General features: G+C 34.8%; 1 protein-coding gene across 6 annotated transcripts in view; it reads right to left on the bottom strand.

Moving 5' to 3' along the window:
• Mre11 (MRE11 homolog, double strand break repair nuclease) overlaps positions 1-12,669 on the bottom strand; it is a 68,458-nt gene that overhangs the window by 18,276 nt on the left and 37,513 nt on the right. For all 6 annotated transcript variants that reach the window (XM_020183392.2, XM_020183393.2, XM_020183396.2 and 3 more), the window contains 3 exons: positions 11,293-11,355; positions 4,676-4,895; positions 3,482-3,562 (listed from right to left, as the gene is read on the bottom strand). In XM_020183392.2, coding sequence (XP_020038981.1) covers positions 3,482-3,562; positions 4,676-4,895; positions 11,293-11,355 — 364 coding nt within the window. The remainder of the gene's footprint in view (positions 1-3,481; positions 3,563-4,675; positions 4,896-11,292; positions 11,356-12,669) is intronic.

Raw genomic sequence — 12,669 nt, 5'->3', positions numbered from 1 at the left:
CTAGTACCTAGGATTATTTTGTTACAGGTTTAAAAAATCATCTAATCTAACCTGATAAAAATGTTTCACACATTTGTATTTAAAAAATCAGTTCATTTTTTTCCAAAAAGGTCCAATATTGGAAATAATTAGATAAATTAGCAAAACCATTAGATCAAATCAATTAAAGAGAAATTTAGATCAATGAGCTATATAACATCCACTTTGGGCTGGGGGGGAGGTAAGTCAGTGAGTAAGCTCTTGCCTAGCATATGTGAGGCTTGAGTTTGATCCCCAGCAGTGAAAAAAAAAGTATATGCCAACTATCTTGACAAATTTATTATGAAACTCCCAATAATGTGGGTGTTGGTGACTCATGCATGTAATCCTAACTACTTGGGAGGCTGAGATTGGAAGATGGAGGTTTGAAGGCAGTCCACACAAAAACTTAGTGAGACCCCCTATCTTAACCAATGGCTGGGTACAGTGGCATGCACCTGTCATCCCATGCTACAAGGGAGGCTGATATGAGGACTATGGTTCCAGGTGAGCCTAGGCAAAAAAATTTGTAAGGTGAATAGAAAAAAGCTGGGTGTGGTGGTATGCACCTGACATCCCAGTGACAGCAGAAGGTTATTCTGAGGTTTACTGAATAACCATGGTTCATTCTTATTCAGAGCTTAATATGTATAGACATTGTGCCAGGTAACTCACAGGCATTTTCTCAGTAATTTTCAACACAACCCAATGAGGCAGAAGTAATCACCACCCATCTTACAGATGAGAACCCTGAAATTTAAAGATAAAAGTTTAACTAGCTAGTAAATTGAGGAGTTAGGATTCAAACCAAAGTCTTTCTGACTTTAGCACGATGCTCTGAACCTTTATAGTATACAATCTTTAAGTAATTTGTCATAGTTATTCTCAATCACTTAATGAGCATCTACTCTGTGCCAGGCACTGTAGATACAATAATGAATAGACACTTCTCACACACAGTTTGAGTGCTCTGAGCCAGCAGGTAAAGAGCTAGCTTGACTAAACTAAACCAGGACTGACTCCAGAGCCAGGTTTTCTACAAAATGCTATGCTGTACAAGGCAACACAGGAACATAATTTAGAAAATCTGAAGCTTTATAGTAATTTGATTTACAGACATAACTTCTTTCACAGACAAATAGTACTTTAAAACAATTAGTCAGGCCAATTTGTAAAACTCTTAAAGCACCTTAAACACTGATCTCATACCTCTACACTAAGATCTCTACACTAAGAGGAGCTTCGTTGCACTCTGTCAATGAGTAACAGAGTGGTAGTCACTAAAGGATGTTTTTGAAAGTCTCACTACCCTATAGAGTTCTGAAAGAAACTGATGTTTGAAAGTAAAAAATGCTCATAAAACTCCTATGAAACAGTCCTCAATGCAAAGAAGTCAGTCATATGTGAGTTTCAAATAAATAAGGATAAAATATCCATCTCTATTCATCATAGGCTAGGTTATTTGGATAAATACTTCTGGTGAAAACAACGCAAGTTGCTGTCTTAAAACATTTTCCTGAGGACACCTCTGGGAAAATGTTAACATTGGTGGTCTTCAGAGTCTTAGAGGAAAAGGGAGAGAGCTACCATCTGCCAAAGCCTGCCCAAGGTGGGGAGCCCAATGTATCTTCTCCCAACCATAAGCTGGGACCCCATGCACCACCTGACTGGTCCAGATAATCCTCAAGTTACACATTTGGTTCAAGTGTTTTAAAATCTGAGGTACCCTACAAGCCTGAAGAGACAAACATGAACCTTCTCTGGAGAAAGAGAGCTTTACTCAAGGTCACAGATTATTCCTTCCAATAATTTTCTAGGAACAAGAGATAAGTTTCCATATTTGAGAGGTAACAAAAATGGAAAGCAGAAAAAGCTAAAGACTTTATTCAGATTTAGATCTGGTTATTAGGCACAAAACACAAAACAAGTATGCTTACTATGCACATGAAAATAATTAAAAACAGGTCTAAAAATAGCTGCTGGGAATTTTAAAAAAACTATTAAAAGTGACATGTTATTTTTAAAGAATGATATAGAATTTCTACACCACTACTCCCAGAAACAATAAAAATTAAAAATTCAAGAGACAGTTTTGGCAGCACTAGGGTTTGAACTCAGGGACTCATGCTTTCTAGGCAGGTGCTCTACTGCTCGATCCATGCCACTAGCCTCAAAGAGTTTTAAGAATAGATGAGTGAGTTACAAGGCTGATCAGATCTAATTATTTAGAATGTAGTTCAGGAAGAGAAAACAGAAAACACAAGAGAAGTTGAGTCTTGGGAGAACAGAATGAAAACATCTCACATTTATTTTTACTGAAGAACCAGAGGGAGGAGTAAAAGAGTAAGAGGTAATACCTGAAGGGAAAACAGTTAAGGATTTTTTAAAAATGATGAAAGATACCAATTTACAAATTGTGAAGTCCAATAAATCCTAAAGCAGGATAAAAAAAGAATACCATATTTAGATTTGTGATAGCAAAACTGTAGAATACCAAAGACAGAAAGCTGAGTGAAAAAAAACAGGTAACTTAAAAAAAGCAGCAAATTTAATAGCTCATACCTTATCAACAATTGTGGGAACAGAAAGACTCTCTCTAAGTAACAATTCTACCCACTGGTGTCAAGAAAACCTTCAAATAAATGAAGACAGGATAAGAAAAGGCACTCTGAGCTAAGGTAAAGGCAGGTAATCTATGACCTATGATCATGACTATGGCATGCAAACCAACTTCTGGTGGTTTAACACGGGAAGCATTCATATTTTACTCACTCTTTTTCTATGTTCCTCTTTTTTCCCATTTTTTTATAATAACATTTTGTAAGTGAATATATCAGGCTTTTTTTCCATTTATTTTTCAGAACAACCTACTATAAGATGGATTATAATTCGCAATTTTCATATAAACAGCTTAGAACAGTGAGTGACTTGTCTAAAGTCACAGAGCTTTTCCATGTTGAACTTGGAGTACTGAAGTACTGAATAATACTTGAGTAAAAACACAGTAATAGAATTTTTATAAAAAAGTCCTGAAGAGTCTTTGTTGATCTGATGTTTGTGTTCTTTCTTTAATGTCACTATTATTTAATAAAGGTTGAAAACTTCCTTTAAGGGAAGTTAAGATGCCTTTCTAAGGCAGCTTATTCCATCTTTGTATTAATTAGTTTATTCTGTATAATCCAAAGTCTCCTAAAAATCAGTAGCTAGCTTTTTCTATGCATTCATGATCCCTCTGTGAAAGGTAAATAATTACACTGTCTGAAAGTAGGAGACCATAAAATTTTTTTAAAGCTTACTTTCTTAAATAGTTCTGAGGCGATCTTAAAAAAAAAATTTATCCTGTGATCTTAATTTTTAACTCTAATGAATGCAACATGAGTAAATGAGAGCTACTAATGGGGATTTTCTTAGTCTTCCTATGTTGGAATTTATAAGTAATTGCTAGCCCAAAGTACATACTCACCATCTGTAATAGACATATTTCTAGATGTTGACACAGTGGCCTTTGAGCTCCTGCTTCGAGTATAAGTCTCCAGAACAGTGCCTGTTATTAGAATAATGAACAGTTAATATACAATCCAATCAGTAGCTAAGGCCAAAATGAAAGCTAAATACTTTTATGTCAAAACTGTTTTATAAAAAAGCTAAAGGCATATATATAAGAAAAAAATATAGAGTCTGACCAATCAATTTTTAGACTTTGTTGTTTGTTTTTTAGATAGGTCTCACTATGTAGTCCAGGCTAGCCTCAGACTCACATTCCCCACGTCTCAGCTTCCCAAGAGCTGAGATTAACATGCCTAGCTCTGAGTTTTTCAGGCCACATCTGAATCACACATGTCCAGCTAAATTTTAAAAAAAATTATAAATGTAGTGATAATGAAATTTATCATTATTAGAGGGTGGAAATTTTTTTCCCTAGAGATTTTAAACTAAATTACTATCCATTTTATCAGCTTAAAATTCCTGCAGGTAAGAACTTAAAGAAAACAATTAAAAAATTTCCCTAGAGATGGATTTTTATAATACGTCAGGAAGTTACTAGATGACCATTTTTTATTGTTTGAACTATTCAAAGACAATGGTGTCACATTAAATGCAGTGATGACAGCTAATGTTAATGATTGCTTTTAGGAATAAAAATTGTCTTGGGGAAGTTTTTCTTTTTTTGTTGTTATTGGTATTGGGAGTTGAACTCAGGACTAGGCTGGCGCTCTACCACTTGAGCCACTTCTGCCAGCCCATTAGTTTTCCTTTTTAAACATATTTTATGGAGACTACTTTATATGCATGCAGGTATTTTATGACAGTAATAAAAATAGCAATTTTTATGATCTGAAATAGCTATCAGTCATTTTCCTTAATAATTAATATTTGTCTCATTGTTACTTTGGGTACTAAATGTACCCAAATAGTACTATGCGAGGCTCACAATGAAGCTTTTAAAAAATATGTTGTGTGTGGCCATTCAAAATTCATTCAAGGAACAAATGTATCTCTGAAATGCACTAAAGACTGTCATTATGCATTTTAAAGATAAATTTTTAAGGAATTATGCTTTAAAAACAAAACTAACAACTTTGAACACAATATACAATTCAGTATTTCCCATTTAGCTTCTAGTCCAAGGTGTATAAAGATGGTATCTGGTGCTGACCTCTGCTTCTATGAGCTGCTTCTCTCAGTGCAGAATTTTGCCCCCTGCCTCCTCTTCGCCCTCTACCTCGGCCTCTTCCTCTGTTGTGTGCTGCTGAGATACTGTCATCAGAGTCATTTGCCGTCTGTTCTGCTAAATCTATACTCATGAGGTCATCAGTACTGAAGGCAGAAGCAGAGTCTTCCAACTGAGACCTGAGAGCTCTGGCCCTATTCATTGCCTGGGTAGCAAGAAGAAAGTACACTTTAGCAAATAACGCACCATCCTGACAATCACTGATTCAGTCATTCACATGAAGATTTCATATTATTAAAGTGCCTACATTACCATTTTCACTAACCGTGCCATAATAATGTAAAGGCGGACTCCCGACCAATCAAATTCAATGCCAATTATCAGATCAATTTATGATATAAATTGATCTGTAAAAAGAGACCTTCTATAAAGGTTTACCAAGAAAAACAGATTTTCACAGAATCAAAACTTTCAGAACTGGAAGGAATATTGGCAATCACCCACCTCTAATTCAATACTGTATTTGTAAGAGATAGGCACTGAGGTACTTTGGAGAATGGGCTCTTAATAAACAAGGAAAATACTGGGGATGTGGCTCAAGTGGTAGAGTGCCTGTTTTGCAAGTGTGAAGCCTTGAGTTCAAACTCCAGTCCTGCCAAAAATAAAAGAAAAAAACCTGCAAAAATTAGCTGTTATCTCTGGAGGCTTTCTTCGTGCTTTCACACTATTGAAATAACAGTGGATTATCTATTCTTCGAAAATTTGTTAGAATTTACCTTTGAAACTTTCTGGTTATCATCCCTTTGGGGATGTTTTTCTTTTGGCTCTATAGCAAATGGGATTACAGGTGTAAGCTACCACATTAAGTAACATGTTAACTATGTCCTTTCTGTACAGCGGAGCTTGTGGAGTTTATTGATCTCTAGTAGTTTCTCATCAGCCCAAACTGAAACTCTATATACAATCAATAATACTGCCCATTCCCCACAGTCCCTGTAACCACTATTCTACTTTCTGTCCCTATGACTTGAATAATACAGGTACCTCACATAAGTGGGATCATATAATATCTGTCCACTTTCACTTGTGTTTTTTCCACTTAGCATGTTTTGAAGTATCATCCATGTTAGGCATTAAAACATAACAAATATAAGAAAAACTTAAACAATTTCTTGTATCATAATGGAAAAAAATTAGAGATAAATAGCAAAAGAAACTATAAACACGTGGATGTTGAACAATACACTGCTGAATGACTACTTGATAGTTGAAGATATCAAGGAGGAGATTTAAAAATTCCTAGAATCAAAAATAACCAAATGATGTACCTCATTAGAAAAAGACCAAGCTAAAACCAAACCTAGTAGACAGAAAGAAATAATAAAGATCAGGGTAGAAATTAATGAAATGGAGATCCAAATAACAAAACAAACTATCACTAAAACTAAGGGTTGGTTCTTTGTAAAAATAAGATTGATAAACCCTTATCATGAGAGAGAAAGAAGACTCAAATCAAAATTACAGATGAAAAGGGGACATTACAAAAGATACTGATGAAATCCAGACGATCACTAAGGAAATGTTTTGAAAATTTATACTCCAATAAATTGGAAAATCTAGAAGAACTGGGTACATTTCTAGACACATATGACCTTTCAAAATTGACCAAGAGGATGTAAACCATTTAAACAGTAATAGTCTCCCAATGAAGAAAAGCCTGGGACCAGATGAATTTGCTGTTTAATTCTACCAGACCTTTAAAGAAGAACTAACATCAATGCTCCTCCAACTAGTCCAGAAAATAGAAAGGGAAGAAACACTACCAAACTCATTTTACAAAGACAGTATTACACTAATACCAAAACCTCATGAGTACCCAACAAAAAAACTACACACCAATTTCCTTAGTGAACACCAATGTGAAAACCCTCAATAGAATATTTACAAACCAAATTCAGGAACACATTAAAAGGATCAAACACCGTAACTGAGTTGGTTTCATTCCAGGGCTACAAGGATAGTTCAACATGCGCAAACTGATAAAACATAAATCAGGACACAAACTGAATAAAGGACAAAAACTAAATAATCATCAATAAATGCAGAAAGCCTTTGACAAAATCTCTTCATGGTGAAAGCCCTGAAGAAACTAGGCATAGAAGGTTCAACACATCAAAGGCTACACATGGCAAACCTAGCCCACATCATACTAAGGAAAAACTGAATTCCTTCTAAAACCAGAAATGAAATAAGGGTGTTCACTCTGTCCTCTCTTATTTAATACAGTGCTTGAATTCTTAGTTGGAGCAATAGGCAAGAGAAAAAAATAAGAGGAATAAAAAAAGGAAAGGAAAAAGTCAAATTATCCCTCATTGTAGAAGATATGATGCTACACTTATGAAACCATAAAGATTCCACCAAAGACACTCCTAAATCTGGTAAATACTTTCAGCAAAGGAGCAGTATAAAAAAATCAACATACAAAAATCCATAGCTTTTCTATATACTAATAATGAACAGACTAAGAACGAAATCAGGAAAACAACCCCATTGACAATAGATGAAAAAAAGATAAATATCAAGGAATAAACTTAACCAAGAGAAAAAACTTCTCAGTGAAAACTGTAAACACAGAAGAAAGAAACTGATGAAGACACAAGATGATTGAGAAACCTCCCATGTTCATGGATCAGCAGAATTAACACTGTGAAATTGGCCATATTACTGAAAGCAACCTACAGATTCAATTCTAGAAGTGGAAAGTTCCTAAAATTCATATGGAAGGAAAAAGATCTCAAATAGACAAAGTAATTCTAAGCATAAAGAGCAATGCTTGATTTCAAATTATACTATATAGCCAGAGTAACAAAAACAGCCTGGTACTGGCTAAAACCAGATAACCCACTGGAATAAAATATAGTACCCAGAGATAAACCCACACAGATGGCAGTGAGCAGATTCTTGACAAAAGTGCCAAAAATACACATTAGAGAAAAGACAGCCTTTTCAACAAAGGGTGTTGGGAAAACACCCTTTGAATATCCTTAGGTAGAAGTCTGAAACTAGATCCCTATCTTCTACCTTATGTAAAAGTCAACTCGAGCAGATCAAAGACCTAAATGTAAGCCTAAAACTTTGAAACTACTTCAGGAAAACAGAGAAAATACTTCAAGATACAGTCACAGGCAAAATTCCATTTATCCTAAGCAGAATAACTGTCATCAAGAAAGCGAACTACAAATGTTGGTGAGGATGTAGGGGAAAACTGAACACTTATACATTGTTGATGGAATATACATTAAGACAAGCCACCATGGGAATCAGATCAGTGATTTCTCAAAAAACTAAAATTAGAGCCACTATGATCTGGCCATATTCCCTTGGGCATATACTTGAAGGACTCAAAGTCAATATACAAGATAGATAACTGTACATTCATGTTTATCTCAGTATTATTTGCAATAGCCAGGCATGAAATCAGTGTAGGTGTTCATCAAACAGATGAATGAATAAAAAAACATGTGCAATACATATATAATGGAGTATTTAGCCATAATGAAAAATAAAATACCATTTGTAAGAAAATGGGTAGATCTGGAGAGCATCATGATTAGTGAAATAAGTCATACCCAGACAAATAATACATATTTTCTCTTGTATGTGGAATATAGATTAAAAAAAAGACATGAAATTCAAAGGGCAACTACCTTGGAAGAGAAGGGGCTAGTGGGAGGGGGCAGGGAGAAGAAAGGGTTACTTAGGGTGAACATGGTCAAAGCACATCGTATACCTGTATGAAAATGTCATAAAAACCCCAGTATTTTCTAATTAATATAAGCTAATAATTTTTTTTAAATTCGAGATTTTTCCATGTAAATGAGAGGCTTTAAAGTGTATATATATATAAAGTGTATATATTACTGTGTGTGTGTGTGTGTGTGTGTATACGTATACACCTTATATAATATGCACATATATATATATTTTAAACTGGAAAGATAATACTTTTGTTTTTGCATTTGTTTAAATAATTTAAGCATGATGCAAGAATTCATATTCAAGCTCAATGATTTTTCATGGCTGTGAATTACATCTTAAGAAAGTGTCAAACTCTATTAACCCAAATGCTAAATAAGATGCTGAGGCTGAATACTTTTAACATTCTATGCCATGCTGAAAAATCACTTAGTGCTATGTGTCCTCTGAATTTTATGCTTTGGAACCTTAACCCCCACAAATCATGGGTCACGATGTCTCTGTTCTCACAAATGGATTAATGAGTTCATAGGCTTTCAAGGGAGTGGCCATGCTATTGTCCATTAGGAGGCCATCACCAAATGCTTGGCAGATGCTGGCACCATGTTCTTTGGACTTCCTGGCTTCCAGTAATGGCAGTTCAAAAGAGGTCTAGTTTTTATAAATTATGTGATCCTAAGGCATTTTGTTACAGCAAAAAAGAAAATGGACTAAGACAACCAGGAAGCCATAGTGACACGCAAGTCTTACAATAAAGCTAAAAGTCTAAACTTAAATGTTTTCTTATGAAAGATTCCCACCCCCCTTTAATGGTACTGAGGTTTGAACTCAAGGCCTTTCTTGTGCTAGGTAAGTGTTCTACCACTTGTGCCACCCCTCCATCCCTTTTTTGCATTAGCTATTTTTCAGATAGGGCTTGCTTTTTGCTGGGGTCAACCTGGGACCATGATCCTCCTACCTGTACATTCCACCTGCTGGGATTATAGACATGTACTTTTGTGCCTGGGAAGAATTCCATTTTAAATCTGTCATATCCTTCCTTTCCTTATATAAAATACTCACTTTATTTTTCTTTGTGGTGCTACTTCACCATACTGTGTCACTGAGCTGTGACCCCAGCCTCAACTTTCACTTTTCAAAAGATTAATGGAAAATTGACGTTAGTGGCTTCAAACACAAAGGATCCACTAAAAAAGAAGTGTTTCTGTAATCTGTTAAATCAAAAGGACTAATCAAGATTAATGCCAACGATCCAAGAGGCAGGAGACATCACTTTCTAGCATACAGTTTTGCCATTTGGCAACCTCTTCTGTTTTTAAGAGCACCTTTTAAGATGAATACAAATTTAATAAATGTGGTAAGGGATCCCTAATCTATTGCTTCTCCTTAGCTTCCAAAAAGCAACCTATAAAAGACATAGTAGGCATTTATGCATACTAACAAGAATGGCTTTGAAATGCTCCATGACAGTTTTAAAATTTTAGCCATTCTTTCTTTGGCTGTGCACTAATATTATGATAATTTAAAATTTGTATAAGACATAGACTAGTAAAAAAATCTAGACATGGAAGCAGAAACAGGTTCAAAGTCAAGTGCCAAAATGAGAACTTGAGTTTGGTATTAGTCTCCTCATTTATAAAATAGGAACTGACAAAGTGTACGTAAGATGCCTATCAAAAAATATTCAATAAATATATTCTTTAGACATACATCTCTCACTTATAAACTGAGAGAATTTTATGGATACATACCATACTTTTTTCATTGCACTCCTAATAAAAAGCACAAGGTCTATGTGCTTACTATGCAAAAAGTATGCTGACTGTAAGCACTCAAGAAAAAAAAACAAAACACAGCAAGGCACAGTGGTTCATATCTATAATCCCAGACATGCAGGAATCAGAGAATGGGAGGTTCGAGGTTCAGGTCCAGCTTAGGAAAAAAGTTAGTCAGACTCCATCTTAACAAACAAGCTATACATGATGGCATATCCCAGTAATCCCATCTATGTGGAAAGTATAGGTAGGATGATTGTGGCCCAGACCATCCCAGGAAAAAAGCAAAACCCTATCTGAAAAAAATAACTAAAGCAAAAAGTGGTGTTTGAGTGTCGCATGGTAGAGTACCTGCCTTGTAAAGTGCAAGGCCCTGAGTCCTAAGTATAAACCCCAGTACTACCCAAGACAAAGCATAACAAACAAACAACAAAAAAAGAAAAACACCCAAAACTTATAAATTAACTTTGAAATACCATGTAGCAATCATAAAACACTAAAAATAATCAGAAAATAGGAAAGTTTTAATGAGTTCATCAAACACAAGATAAAGGCCCAAAAATTTAATAAGTGGTTGCTAACTTATCGTTCCTAACCTGCAATGAGCCTGAGAAAAGAGCAATGTGGTGCCTAACCTAATTTTAACACTTCATAACAGATAAGGGAAACTGCCTAATTTTCCACAGTAACACTGTTAGTCAAAATACTAAGTTTTTAATTTTTCTTGCCTTAAATCCTATCAGCTCTATAAGGTATGATTTTATCTTATATAGGTAAGATGGTCTGATAGCAATGAAACATGGTTCTGATTAAGAACTTTTTATATATGTCCCCCACATACAAATAAGTTTTAGACAAAGGCAGAAGGAAACAAACAGCAATGACAGTAAGCAAAATACTCATAAGCTGAAATAAACTCAACTGAAATAGACCAAAAGTTGCTATCTTAAGCCAGCCCCAGCCACTTCCTGCACACTACACCCACGGATGGACTATTCTATATAAACCTACTAGCCACTGCAGTTTAACAAATTAACTTATGAGTATAGGAATTTGCAGCAGAAAAATTACCTCTCGAACTTCATTATCTTCTTCATTAGTATTTTTTTGTCTGCTTTCTCTGAAACGACGCACCTAAATAATGAACAGAGTATGGTCATAATAGAGTAACATGTTGCTTATTCTGCTTATGTAAATATAAAATAAGGGCTAAAATTAAGAAATAACTTTCATTATAACACAAAACTTGTAAATTTAACCATAGTTCTTCTCACAAAAGACTAGTAAATACATATTTCCCAGTTACATGCATTAAAATCAGAAATGTATTCTAAAAATATTGGCTCTAAGCAAAATTATATTACCTGTTGTCAAAGTATTTTATCAATGAAAAACAGTTGGTCAGACTGTAAAGAAAAAAAAAAAACCCTAATATCCTATGGTCACTATATCTCAGTAAAATGGTTATAAAAGTATCTTTTATGAGTCTTGAAATTTTTATTACATTGCTCAATTTACTCTTGTACGCCTGGCTGCAAGATACTCTGAAGGCTCTCTGCTATGGTATCTGAAGTGAGCGGGGCCCTGAATACTATTTTTATCAGTAGTCAACTACTGAATATCTGGGGACTGTGGCCCTGGAACCATGAGTGTTACTACAGATTTCTTTGCTAATGGTTCACAAGGCTTATAATATAGCTATATAGTGAGAGGTAAGTCCCATTTAACAATCTACCAAGCACATTTTACTGAGCATTAACTATTGCAGGAAATAAGAACATAAAAATGAACAAAAGTAGTCAAAATTCTATTCTCTCAAACTTTACAATCTAGTGAGCATACTGGAGAGAGGGCAGCCAATAACGTAACAAGAAGTTGTATTGTCTAAGGCATCTAGGACCAAGTTAATTAAAAAAAAAATAGCATACATTAATTATACAAAAGATTTCACTGTTAATTCCATATCATCTACTTTAATAAATTCACCTCTTCAATTTCACCCCTATAACTACCTTTCCTCCAGCCAATTTTCAAACAGTATTTAGTGGGTTTAATTATATCTTCACATATATACATGTGCTGTGATTCAATCATATTCACTACTATACTCCCTCCTTTCTACCACCTCCTCTTCTGATCTGTTCCAGAGTCCCAATTTTATGCTTATATCACATTATTCTTGTTAACATTTTAGGCCTAGATTCCACATGTGGGTGGAATCACACAGTATTTGACTTTTTGACCTTGGCTTATCTTGCTTAACATGATAATCTCCAGTTCCTGTATTTCCTTGCAAACGACATAATTTCATTCTTCTTTATGGCTGAATATTATTTCCTTGTGCATTTATACATTACAGTTTCATCATCATCGATAGATGGGTATCTAGGCTGATTCTATAGCTTAGTTAGTATGAACAGTGCTGTGATAAACAGAGGTGTGCAGTAT

Source organism: Castor canadensis, chromosome 1 (assembly GCF_047511655.1).
Source record: "Castor canadensis chromosome 1, mCasCan1.hap1v2, whole genome shotgun sequence".
NCBI classification, from domain to species: Eukaryota; Metazoa; Chordata; class Mammalia; order Rodentia; family Castoridae; genus Castor; species Castor canadensis.
The sequence above is the reverse complement of the archived record's forward strand: the minus strand, read 5'-3'. Positions and strand labels throughout refer to the sequence as shown.